This window comes from Paramisgurnus dabryanus, chromosome 8 (assembly GCF_030506205.2).
Source record: "Paramisgurnus dabryanus chromosome 8, PD_genome_1.1, whole genome shotgun sequence".
NCBI classification, from domain to species: Eukaryota; Metazoa; Chordata; class Actinopteri; order Cypriniformes; family Cobitidae; genus Paramisgurnus; species Paramisgurnus dabryanus.
This window is the reverse complement of record NC_133344.1, coordinates 21,999,492-22,012,190: the sequence shown is the minus strand read 5'-3', so window position 1 is coordinate 22,012,190 and position 12,699 is coordinate 21,999,492. Positions and strand designations below refer to the sequence as shown.

The 12,699-nt window shown below is 38.5% G+C and overlaps 2 protein-coding genes across 3 annotated transcripts; both read right to left on the bottom strand.

Annotated features, from left to right (window-relative positions):
- Positions 1 to 754: 754 nt before the first annotated feature.
- Positions 755 to 5,253, bottom strand: slc46a1 (solute carrier family 46 member 1). Of its 2 annotated transcripts, XM_065281009.2 has the most exons (6): positions 4,832 to 5,253; positions 3,116 to 3,507; positions 2,555 to 3,015; positions 2,152 to 2,235; positions 1,914 to 2,070; positions 755 to 1,801 (listed from the first exon to the last, which is right to left on the bottom strand). In XM_065281009.2, exons 1-6 carry the CDS (start codon positions 5,123 to 5,125, stop codon positions 1,747 to 1,749), a joined length of 1,443 nt encoding a protein of 480 aa, XP_065137081.1. In that variant the 5' UTR covers positions 5,126 to 5,253; the 3' UTR covers positions 755 to 1,746. The 2 variants fall into 2 exon arrangements, 1 of the variants encoding a protein (XP_065137081.1); XR_010542822.2 differs by lacking the exon at positions 755 to 1,801 and having other exon boundaries at positions 2,006 to 2,070; positions 2,152 to 2,366.
- Positions 5,254 to 6,167: 914 nt separating this feature from the next.
- On the bottom strand, positions 6,168 to 12,046 carry sarm1 (sterile alpha and TIR motif containing 1). Its single transcript, XM_065281008.2, has 8 exons — positions 10,939 to 12,046; positions 10,141 to 10,759; positions 9,764 to 9,976; positions 8,937 to 9,028; positions 8,482 to 8,808; positions 8,122 to 8,311; positions 7,446 to 7,567; positions 6,168 to 7,210 (listed from the first exon to the last, which is right to left on the bottom strand). The coding sequence occupies exons 1-8, from the start codon at positions 11,391 to 11,393 to the stop codon at positions 7,090 to 7,092; spliced, it is 2,139 nt and encodes a 712-aa protein (XP_065137080.1). The 5' UTR covers positions 11,394 to 12,046; the 3' UTR covers positions 6,168 to 7,089.
- Positions 12,047 to 12,699: the final 653 nt, after the last annotated feature.

Sequence of the window (12,699 nt, the reverse complement as noted above, 5' to 3'; positions counted from 1 at the left end):
TTCAAACAGAATACCATTACGCTGCCTATAAAGGCTGTCCGAATGTGTTTCCCGGAGCTGCCTTCATACCGCTTAAGTCATTGCCTCATGAGGCACCAAGGCAACAAGTCGCTCTCCTGGGTTTCGGACACAGCCGTGGTCTCAACAGCTAGCACAGCTTGCAGCTACAATAGCTTACAAAAAACAAAGGTGTGCATCTTGAAACATAATTGCACTGATATATATTAAGATATGTCAGGGCAAGAAATTAAGGCAGCTCAAACATGCATTTTAGTCTTGGATTAGGATAAGCCCTTTCCGGGAAACTGCCCCTTAATGTTTAAGGATTTATGTTGAAAACTCCTAGATATAAAGAAAAAAATCTTTTCTGAAGCATTATTCTAGTTTTGCATTTAATATTTTGTCATAACCTCTGGCATTTCTACCACTGTTCAGGTTTTTAAGAGTTCTGCGTGTGCTGTAGACCTCCACCAACTACTCCACATGTGACTTTGCAGACTGGCTGGTCGACATAGCCCAAAGATTTCATCAGTACACCTGTGGGCAAGTTCAGTCTGGAGTAGAATGAAAATGGTCACAATTATTAATGGTGCGGTAATCTGATTAGATAATGAGTTCCTGTAAATGTCTCAACTTCACAAGTGGTCTCACGAATATCAGGAAACCTCTATTGAGAAGATTCTGCGTTTCTTAAATGGATTTCCTAGCCGGAATCAACCAGATGCAGCAAAAACATATAAAAAGAGCCAAAGTAGAAAATGGAAATCTGAACAGGTCAAATGTTTATGTAAAATGACAATAATTTTTTCTTTTTCGGAAATACAAAACGGCAATAAAATGAATTTTAGAAAAATCCCTTCATCTTTACATTTTTTGAAGAGTGGGAAATCATTTCAGTTTATGTCTTGAATCCCAATCCATGTGGTCAAGTGTCCTGAGCTTGCAGTTTGGCTTTTAGATAAACAAAATAACCACTGCTGCTGATGTTTCACAATCAAAGTTAACACTGTAATCACTATCAATGCATCACATTTGTACAACTTTAAGGACAAGTTCGGTATTTTACACTTAAAGCCCTGTTTTCAGATTGTTTATGATGAAGTAGAACGGTTTTGACAGAAATTTGGACATATGATGCTGGCCCGAGAATTTTCGGTTTCTGTGGTATTACCCCTCACCCCCACAATGGCTGCATAGGTGCACAGGAACAATACTTCCTAAAATGCATTAAATTTTCATTTACAAAGACGTGAAACTCACCGAGTGGTCAGGGGTGTTAACTGATATGCTCATACAAAAATCGCTGCAAAAGATGCTTTCCAACAGGTGTTTTACCATTTGTTGTAAACTTGTGGACCTATTTTCCAGACGCCTCACACCTGTACATTTTTACGTTGAGCGCTTGAATAATAGACACTCCAGCCCAGTTGGTGGCGATAATCCACCTTTGTCAATTGCAAGAATACAAACAACTCCATTTCTGTTCCTGGCGGCGGAGTAATACCGTACCTCACAGCACATCTAATACAAGTCAATGTAGTTGCACAAAAACTACGATAAAACCTGTTGGAAAGCAGCATATGTCCAGCAGCATATGTCCAAATTTCAGTCAAAACCGTTCTATTTCATCATAAACAATCTAAAAACAGGGCTTTAAGTGTAAAATACCGAACTTGTCCTTTAAGAACAATACGTTTTGGTAAAACACAATAAAAAAACTTTTCAGTTTTCAGAGGTTTTGCAGTGTCAGGATGTCCCAGAGTTTTCTCTGTTCCTCCTCTTCTCTTGACAACCCAAGCCCCTGTACGAGTTTTAAACAAAAAAGGTAAATACACGTACCTGTTTTATCTTTGTCTAAAATTGATGTAAACCTTAAAATAATGTCTTTGATTGAACCTTTCAGAGATTCTTACCCAATCACTCCAGCTGGAATGACGAGAACCAAAGCCCCAAAGATGAAGGGGAAACCCCTCATGAAGTGTAGGGTGGCCGGATACAAGGAATTAAAAACTGCACTAGACACTAGTGAGCACAGACCTTCAACACACGCCACCGATGCAAACAGAGCCCCTGAATCAAAGCAAATGTTTATTAAATACATACTTTTATATTTAGTCTATAACTTTATTTATTAAAGCTATCGGGGTTCACCTTGTTCTGAAGGATCCACCAGCTTGGACAGTTTAGATCTCAGCACCGGAGTACAGGCCATGGAAAGGAAACACAGACCATATCCTGGAAAAAGACACATTGGCAAGTGCAGCTGCTAGATGCGTATTTACCCGCTGTAGCCACAGGAAGGCAGTGTGGTGCTGCATCGGCATGTTTTTATATATCCCAGTGGCCTTTATACTGTGATGTAAGATCTAAATGGTAACACATTAGTCCACTCTCTAGATAAGCATGTATGCTAAATGATTTGTGACTGTTGCTTTGTAAATGTAGATAACTAAAATCTCCTACAAATTGTTAAAAAACAACATGGAGATTAAATTCATGTTAACCTGAAAATCCAACACAGTATTTGTTATCAGGGATAAAGAATGAGACTTACCTGTGAACATAATAGCTGTGGTGTTGGCGACCGAAATCACAATCAAGCCGGTGATGTTTGAAGTTAGGGCCACCAAAGCCACCCAGAAGTCCTTTAAACAGTACTTCATAAGCTTGAGACCAATCAGGCTGGTGAGATAAGTCAAATTATTGGCTGCGGAGCCATAGCCAATCAGCTCTGAACCCCAACAAAGTGGAGCGCTCAATTCATAGAGCACGTAAAGCTCCCTGCATCCTAAATGTACAAACACCAACAAAAAGAAGCAGCAAGTATAGAGCCACAGGTTAGTCCTGCGTCCCTGCTGTTCATTAGATGTGTAGAGGCGGTAGACAGCCCGATGGTGCCTGGTGGAGAGGAGTTTTGCCTCTGGGTCAGGGGTAACAGATTCAGGCACAAAGAGGTAGGCGTACAGAGCCGCTGCTAAGTTTGTGGCCAATACAAGCCAGAAAGGGTTGATATACCTAGAGGAAAACAGTGTAAACTATTAAAACAAACATTTAATATATATTTTGAAATATATTTTATGTGATGCAATGCAATAGATAAAATGTTTATTGATACCCCTGCGCCTTACGCCAATGTCCACCAATGATACTGGCAAACATGCCAGCAATCCCCAGACAAGCTTCTAGTATTGCCACACGAAAGGTGCGTGAGCCCCTGCCACTAATGTCAGCCACATAAGAAAAGCATCCAGCCAAAATGGCATTAAAGTCCCCAGAGAGGCCGCTGAAAATCCGTCCGATGAGAAACCAGTACACTGGCAGCTTTAAATACATTACAATCAGATATACAGCCGCCTGGATAGCCAAGCCTAAGGAAGGGATGATCAGAACCGGACGCCGACCTGCGCGGTCACTCCATGAGCCCAGAAAGGTCACAGTAAACAGGCCAACAAGAAATCCACCCAAATTGATATACATGTTCCAGTGGGCTGTCAGTGTCTCCACTTCCTAGATGAAGGAAATAATTAACATTACTTGTTTTTGCATTGGATAATTATGTCTATCTATTTTGCAACAGTTACAATTAACTTTAAAAACAATCAATTTTAACATTTTTGCCTGCTTTTTTATGATGTAGGTGCACATTTGTGCACTGTTTTAAAATACATATGGGTGATTCTCAAGAAATCCAGATTTAGAAGGTGTCCAACATCAGAAAAAAGCCTTTAAAGCCATTTATTTGTTTTTGCACATATAACATTAAGGTCTGAACTTACTATAACCATTATTTTTAAAGGATATAAAAAATATTTCCTATAGAATTATTTACATTTTTTAGATTATCATTATTAAAAAAATATCATTACCGCAACATGATATGCATTTACAAACTTATGTTTCGGTAATGAGAACTAAAAAGTTGTCTAGGTACTATGACAAACAAAATTTTAACTTTAATCTGGAGAGAAAAAAATAAGAACTGCTTACCTGGTAGCCATCTTGAGTGTCACAGTCAATTATGTCCCTTCCAACAATTTTTTTTTAAAATGTTAGTTCCTTGAGAGCTTAAACAATGATTGAAAATTGTTGTGGAGGATGAGAAAATTGGTCTTGGACACATTTATATTCCTTATTATTGTCTATTATTTTTTAATTATCAATATTTCCATGTCAAAGAACCCAAAATCAAGTCATGGACACGTTGCGGAAATGAAAATGTTCCCCTTGAAAACATCAAAATAGTACATGAAGAGATGTTTGTAACTTTATGCTTCTTATTTTTATACTCTTACTTTGCATTTACATGTTTTTTCAAAATGTTTCATGACACCTCTTGTCTAATTTCGCGAGAATCACCCATATTTGACCAGCATGTTACCACAGTGAGATGTATGCTGCCTAATGATTAGTCACGACTATTCGTTTGCAGAATAAAAGTTTTTGTTTACATTATAATACACAGTAAATCAACAAATATTATGTATATATAAATACAAACACATAAAATGTTTTAATTAAAAATATATTGATTTAATAAATACTTATGTTTATATATATGATATAAATTATATGTAAATTTACAAATGTTTATACACATGCAAATACTTCTTAAATATACACATGCGTGTTTGTGCATATATATATATATATATATATAATTATTAGACACGTTACACACATTTAATATTTAAACAAAAACTTTTATTCTGCAATAATTTATTTGTGAATAAAGTGGTTACATTGTGATTATAGACTTATAGATTATAGATACGCCTCGTTTAAAAATACATATTTTGTTTAGACAGAGGCTGTGAGTGGAAGATGATTTTACCTTCTGTAAAGGGTCGTCAATAGTCGAAGCATTACACCCTACTGCTTTTGATCCATTATAACCTACATCTTCACTAATACGATCCCACAGGTACTGCATGTATAGGGGCGTTTGGAGAACTATGGAGAACATAGACAAGAACATAACGGGCTCCACGGTCACGGAAAACGGACACGAGCAAGGTGGAGGTCTGGCACCCTCAGGCACCCTTAAACAACAACAACAGACTTCGCTGGATTCACCCGAATCTGAAGAATCCTCCGGAAGAATAGCGCTCGTGTCTGAACTCTCCATAATGTGAGCCCTTTACCGTATCACAACGCTTACATTAAATAGATAGAAAATTATTGCTGATAAAAGCTGTACGACGAACAACAGCTTAACAGCATCGTAAACAGCTGACCGAAAGTGATTTACGGAAGCCGACGATCACGTGTGTTATAAAAGTTTGCCGTGTTAATGGCACCCCCTGTTGGAATGCACATGAAACAAACATGACAATATTGGTCAAATAGAAAGGGTTTGATAGTTTAACGCACTTTTCATTGTAGTTCTGATCTAACGTTAAGTATTGTTAGACAACACATTATTTTAATTCTTATAACCAATTTAGACATGAAGACAAAACAAATACGTGTTTTATAGGTTAGGTTTATTTTATTCGTAATTCGTACTTTGGTTGCTAAGAGAAGAGGAGGAACAGATAAAGCTCTGGAATATCCTGAACAGAAAATACCTTAACAGGTTATAAGTCTTCAATAAGTTTAGATTTTCTATTGTGTTTTTACCAATTCATATTGTATACGAAAATTAACCATGGTTTTACTACAGTTAAAACCAAAAAACCATGGTTACTGTAGTAAAACCATGGTAACCACAAAATAACCATGGTTTTGACAACCATGGTTTTTTAAAAACCATAGTTATACCATGGTTAGTGTAGTAAAACCATGGTTTTGCTCATAGTAATCAATTCACCAAAAAACCATGGTTACTGCACTTTTACCACAATAAAACCAGGGTTAATTTTTGTAAGGGAGACTTTAATGTGATTGTAAAACCAGCAATGCAGGGAATAACTTCCTTACATCACTAAAAGCATCAGCCTGTGGTTTTAAAGTTTATGTTTATCTTTCTGTGTGGTTACTTTGTTTATCTCAAAGCCATACTGCAAGCTCAGGATACATAAGTGGAAGTAAAATCTGCAAAGCAAATGAGAATTATGTGGATGTGAGACCAAAATGAAATGTAATGTTCCCTGTTTGTATAAACGTGTCATCAGAAAACATTTACTTTCACTGCAACATGCAAATTTTTGTAAAAATGCAAAGATAAAGAGATTATTCCAAAACACATTTTATTGCCGTTTATTTCCGAAAAACAAAGAAAATTTAATTGTATCTAAACACTTTCACATGGCAGACAAACATCATAAGGCAACAGTAGGGAGCTTTTAGGAATAAAGCTTAGTACAGCTTGAAGTGTTAGTAAATGTTCACTTGTATTGTTTCACTGCTTATTTACTGTGAGATTGTATAGCTGCATATTAGTCAGGCAAATCCTAAAAAACATCTAAAGTCATCTTTAGAGTCATGTTCTATTAAAATCATGTATGTTCTAATACTGTAGTATGAGGTGATGCATGACCATGTTAATATCAGTTGCTTTTAAACTGCATTGATATACTGAATATTGACCTTTCTTTACCTTGTGGATGATGCAAATCAGCATATACATGTGGCCAATCAGGTGTAATCAACTGCTTACTACAATTTCCAGACCCCTATATTACCTACTGCGAATTAAACAACAAAAAAAAGCTAAATATGATGTTTTAAGTTTTATCAGGCTTTTTCATTTGTGTAGATAAATGTGTAATCAGTAATGAAACGAACAAAGGATTTTGTCATTTACAAACACTGGATAGTGAGTATGCTGATGAAAATTAATAATGCAAATTCCTGAGTTAAAGAAATGTCCAAAACAATTTTGGGAGTACAGTCAGTGCATTACATGTTAAGGACATTTTTTGTTATTATACTAGCTTCAAATACCATTACACGTTATTTACAACTTACTGTAAATAACACAGAACCTTCTTATGAACAACCCTTTGTATTAGTCAGTAGACCAACGTCTGTACATGCATACGAGCAAAAGAAACAACAGCTGTGTTCTGGTTACACAACAGCCATTGAGAATGCCTATATATTAGTTGTTTAAATACATACAAGTTGTTTTACAAGGCAATAAATGTCTTATTTCTTCGGTGGCTCTTTTTTATCTGTTTTTGCTGCATCTGGTTGATCCCGGTTGGGGCATCCATTTAAGAAACGCAGAATCTTCTCAATAGAGGCTTCCTGATATTCGTGAGACCACCTGTGACATGGAGACATTTACAGGAACTCATTATCCAATCAGATAACTGCACAATTAATAAATGTGACTATTCACGTAGTTGTAGTTACACCAGATTCACATTCAATAGCAGCCTTAAACGTGAATAGGCACTGAGGAATCATAATAAGTTAAAAATTAACAGCATATGCCAATGTGCAAATGTCTATAGAGTACTTCACCGCAACATGTTTAGTCAGACAGCATGTTGACTTACTTTATTCCATTAAATTTAAGAATGGTGCTCATATCCTCTGGTAGAGTGGCCGGATCAGGCCATACAAAATTATCAATGACAGGAACAATGTTTTTCTTTCCATTTAGAGCAGTGACGATCTCCTGTGGATAATATACCAAAATGTTTACACTTATATAGCAGATATCATACATATAGAATGAGATGTAACAGTATACATAGACGTAGGCATAAATATAACTACACGCTACATTTTTTTATTAATTTAGCTGTTGTTTGTTGTTGGAAGATGTTTTGGCTTGTTCTAATATTCACTTTCAATTCAATTCAATTTTATTTATATAGCACTTTTCACAATTGTTAATTGTTTCAAAACAAGTTTACATTAATAGATGTAGGAAAATCATAGAAAAGTGAGCGGAGTAATATTGTAATGTAAACAGTAAAGTATTTAGTTAAGCCAGTGGTGGCAGACTCTCCAGGGCATGATAAAACCCCCTAGGAGAAAAACCCTCCTGGCTGCTCCAGGGGGAAAACTCCTAGGAGGAGAAAACCCCTCAAGAATAGATTAATAGATTTTATTATACTAATTTAGGTGAAACTTTTTACAAATTTTATCTTTATAGTATGTTGTCTAATCAAACTGCAGCATTTGTTCACACATCGTTCTACGTACTGTAGGCTACAAAAATCATACCTTATGCACCCAGTCCTTCATAGCAACATCTCCCATGCATTTGTCCAATGCATTGGCTGACAGCACGAGGATGAAGTTACGTGCACGCTGCACGCTCGTGATTAGCTTCTCCTCGAACCTGCCGGCCTCCAACTTTTCCACATCGATGAAGACGCTGAAACCACGTAATTGTAGATGCACCTTGAGCAGACTGCAGAAAGACCAAACAGCTTAGGGTTAGGAATTAAATTTTCTGTTACAGTTAACTGAAGCCTTCAAATTTACAGACACTTTTTACTTTCAAAGCAAAGGGCACAACAATTTTTTTGCAATGTCATTAAATAGGAAATTAGCAGCTCTGTATAAGTTCCTTTGTCTAACCTGGCAAGCTGTGAACCTGTGGTGCGACGGTAACTGATAAACACATCAGGACCTGCAGGCTGGGAATCAGTTAAACTTGGTTTAACAGGACGGCGAGCGGAAGAAATGATCTTGGCACGATGTATACCGTTCTCTATGTGACAGTCAGAATGAAGCTGCTGGTCTGTGATATGGGTGATACATTTTCGATCTACTCCAGATTGAACTAGCCCATAGGTGTACTGACGAAATCTTGGGTCTATGTCGGCCAGCCAGTCTGCAAGGTTATTGGGGTCACATGTGGAGTAGTTGGCATAGGTCTTTAGCACACGCAGATCTCTTAAAAACCTGAACAGTGGTAAAAATCCCAGAGGTTATGACAAAATATTCAATGCAAAACTGGAATAATGCTTCAGATTTTTTTATGTAAATCAACATAAATCCTTAAATATAATAAAGTACTATAAAGTACTGACCTCTTTCGAGTAAGCCCAGAATTCATGCCTAGGTCATGAATCAGATCTTGTTCTGTGATATTCAGCAGTTGATCTCCATCCACCTGTAGCTCCTAAGACACACAGTGCATAAACCAATGAATTTCTCAGTGATAAAATGTGTTGCAAAGAGAAAGATCTAGCTACTAAATTGAATCCCTTTGGTTTATGGTATAGGCAAATAAATGTTTAAAACACATTGTACACTATAAAGGAAATCTAGAAAAATGAACAAAAGCCCATAAATAAATAGAAAAGTAAATTAGGCATTCCTTAAAAGGCTAAAAATGCCTAAAAATGATACTAGTTGTACCTGCTGTGTTGATTGTATCTTGAAAGGGTTTACATCATTCGAATCACAAGAATCTTAGCTTTTCGAAGATATGTGACATGTTCAGCTTTTGTTTTTGAGTTGTTGTATTTGATAATTTTTTCTCAAATAATGCAGTTTTCCTCCCACGGTACATTGGTAATTTAAGGGCTTAATAGAGAACTTTGTTTGCTAAATCTACTACTTGACATTATTTATACCCCAATTAAAAAATACTTGCATGATGTCACTACCTTGCAAAAACATTTGCAAGCAACTGTGCGAGAAAGGTCACATTAACCTTGTTATCTTTCCAGGAAAGCAGTGGGAATATCATTGATATCTTGCATCTCATGTTTTTCATTGTTTGAGTGTGCAGGCTTCCTTTTGCATTTTAGACTAGTTGGATCTTTTTACGACCCTCATTTTGGATTTTTTTGGAAGGTACAGTAAGCGGTTGGCTATACAGCTCAACGTGAAATGGAAAATGTGTACAAACCTGAAACTGGTCACTGAATGAACTGAAGCCAATCTGCTGTAGCCAGGTCTGCACCTCTCCAACCTTCCAGTTGGGAACTGATGACAGGATTCGCCTCGGAACGTCCTCCCCCATCATCTTCAGGGCCCGCTTAGCCAGAGAGCAGACAGTGCCATTACTGGAGTACATGACGATTTTCTTAAGACTCTGAACAGCTCCAATCTCATGAAATATCTGTGGAAAAAGGTCCAGAATACATTACAGAATACATTCATGCCCAAAGTGCATTCAGGCTCTTTTATCATTATTTTATTAGCAAGATCTGAACTGAACTCAAACAATTTCGACCATCAGTAGCACAGTACTAGAAATGCTAGAAAAGTTATAATGTGCTTGACCTTAGTATTGCGTTGCCGTGATTTGATACTGGTCTCAACACAAAGGTAGAACGCAGCAATGCATTTCCCCTCCAGACGTGTACCATCCAGTAGGGGCAGCAAGTGCTGCAGGTCTGCGGCTGTGCGGCCTTGCATGCTGTCGGTGCTGTCCAGCAGGTTGCGTGCAAACTCATCAGGGTCTAGGGAGGCGATGAAGGGCTCCACCAGCTCCAGAGTGCCAGACTTCACCACCTCTTTCTCTATCTCCCTATTAGCCGCCAAAATAGCCACGGCAAGACAGGCGTGAAAACGGATCAGCTCGTCCTCCTTAGAGAATGCCAAAGGAAACAGCCAATCAGCCGCCTGTTTTTCAATCATCAAACGCTGGCAGCGGTGACCGCCATACATGGCACAGTTAGCCAGGGCAACAGCACAGTGCCGCAGCACGGTTGGGTCCGTTCCACGGCACCAGTACAGCAAGGTGTCCAGAGCGCCGTTGGTTATGAGCTGGGCAGATGTCTCTTCGGTGTGTTTAAACATGTGCTCAAGAATACCCGATACGCTTCGTGCCAGCTGGGCATCCTCCTGCTCACGGGTCAGGTTGAGTACGACACCCAGCCCCATCCGTGCAACGTAGTCCCTGAAAAGAAAAATGAAGCATTTTAAGTTTTATGCATTTTGTATATTCGAATAAAACCCATATTCCCTACTACAGTATGTTGTGTTTCGCCTTTTTGCCAAATTATTTTATCTAAACAATAAAAGTTTAAAGTCAAAGCTTTATGACCAATACACTTGAATATTAAAGAGGTTTCTAACCTGTTTTCTGTGACCAATATCTGTTCAAGGAGCTTAGCAGACTCGTATGTGATTTCCACTGCAGGCGTCTGCAGCAGCTGGAGGAGCAACTCCAATCCTCCATCCAACCGTATTCTGTTGCAGATCTCTTCCGCTACCTGTCGACCAACTGTGGGCAAAACCCAGGCCTCCTCAACCAGCTGGAAAGTTTCAGCGATGGCCCGACGCGTTTCGTCCACGTCACCGGTATCTCTGGAAGACTTCAGTGTTCTCATAGCGGAGCGCAGTGCAGGAAGAGTGTCGTCCAGCACGGCCTGCACATCGGTACTGATGCCCGGGGAGACGGCCCTGGGGTCAGAGCTCGTCCTCCGGTTATGCAGTCGACCGACATATGCAGGAACCGTGAGTCTGTCTGAGCTAAACATGGAGAAATGCCGGCAAATCTTACTGAGGTAAACAACGACGGACAAAAACATCTACTGGCTGTTTCTGAATACGATTTGCTTTAGTGTCTTTGCGTGAATTTTCACAGAAGTTCTGCTGTGGTTTCTTTGTTTATGTTACAAAGAAATTGGTTTGGTCTGCGTCTGTGAACTCCTTCCCAAACAAAGCATTATTGTCTGATGCGCCAAAAACGATCAGATTTATTAGCGACAGCCAAACTGTATCATTGCGCTGACGTCACAACAAAAAACAAACAAACATCAAAACCTTAACAAAGCGCCGTTATTACTCCACTTAAAATGCGATTTAGGAGTCCATGTCTAAAAAAAAACCCATCGAGGTGTTTTGAATTATCAGTGTAAGACTTTAAACAAACGTGTGATAAATAAGAATATAAGACACAAATAGGAGTTAAACGGTTAAATGACATCAGCCGGTTTGCACCGCGTCTGTGGATTCGGTTTTGTTGAGTATTTCCAGTTTCCTTTAGTCAGATATTTTAGTTGCCGCTTACGAAAAAGCCCCTTGAGGTTATTCTAAAGCAAAACAATGTTATTATTTTAGAAATAAACCAAGATTAATAGAGCGCATTCTTCCCCAGTCATCCTCAGCGTCAAGACCCGCCCAGTGTATCACACACGCGCTGTGGAGATTGAATCAGCTTCAGCATCACTGTAGTGCACTGCTTAGCTCCTCCTGCTGGAGAATGATGATAAAGAAACATGTCAGCTGTTAAAAAAAATGATGGTACTCTAATAGTAAAACAACTTCCCTTTGTTAAAAAAAAGCTACTTTTATTTCTCAAGATGCTCTTTGCATTCTTAAAAATGCAGGGTTGTTTCAACTGGGTCAAATATGGACAAACCCAATTGTTTGGTTATATTTTAGAAGCCCTGAAAATATTTCAAGACGACAAATAAACTTTAGGGAAATCGTTAAAACAGCACCTAATTCATTGCTAAAAAACAACGTTATTTTATGTATTTGGTATAATACAATGTGTTTGCGTGGGTTTATGGTTAAAAACACATTATTTTCCACATAGGCTGTCAGAACTGTCCCTGATTGGCCAGCTCTGTACGTTGTGATTGACCTGAATACCTCTGACATCAGCCGGAAATTTGACACTCTTTCGCGCACAATGCAATGCTAAGGCCCTGTCCCAAATGGCACACTCCGGACTTGTGATCCTTCTCAGAGTCCACACTTTGATGACATCATGTAGTGCGGACTTTAGGGACCCTTGATGCGAGTCCACGTGGGTGCACCAGAGTCGTATTTTGGGACAGACTCGAGCGTCACGCCGGAAATACGGAGAGAAGTTGCCAGTCAGTGTGA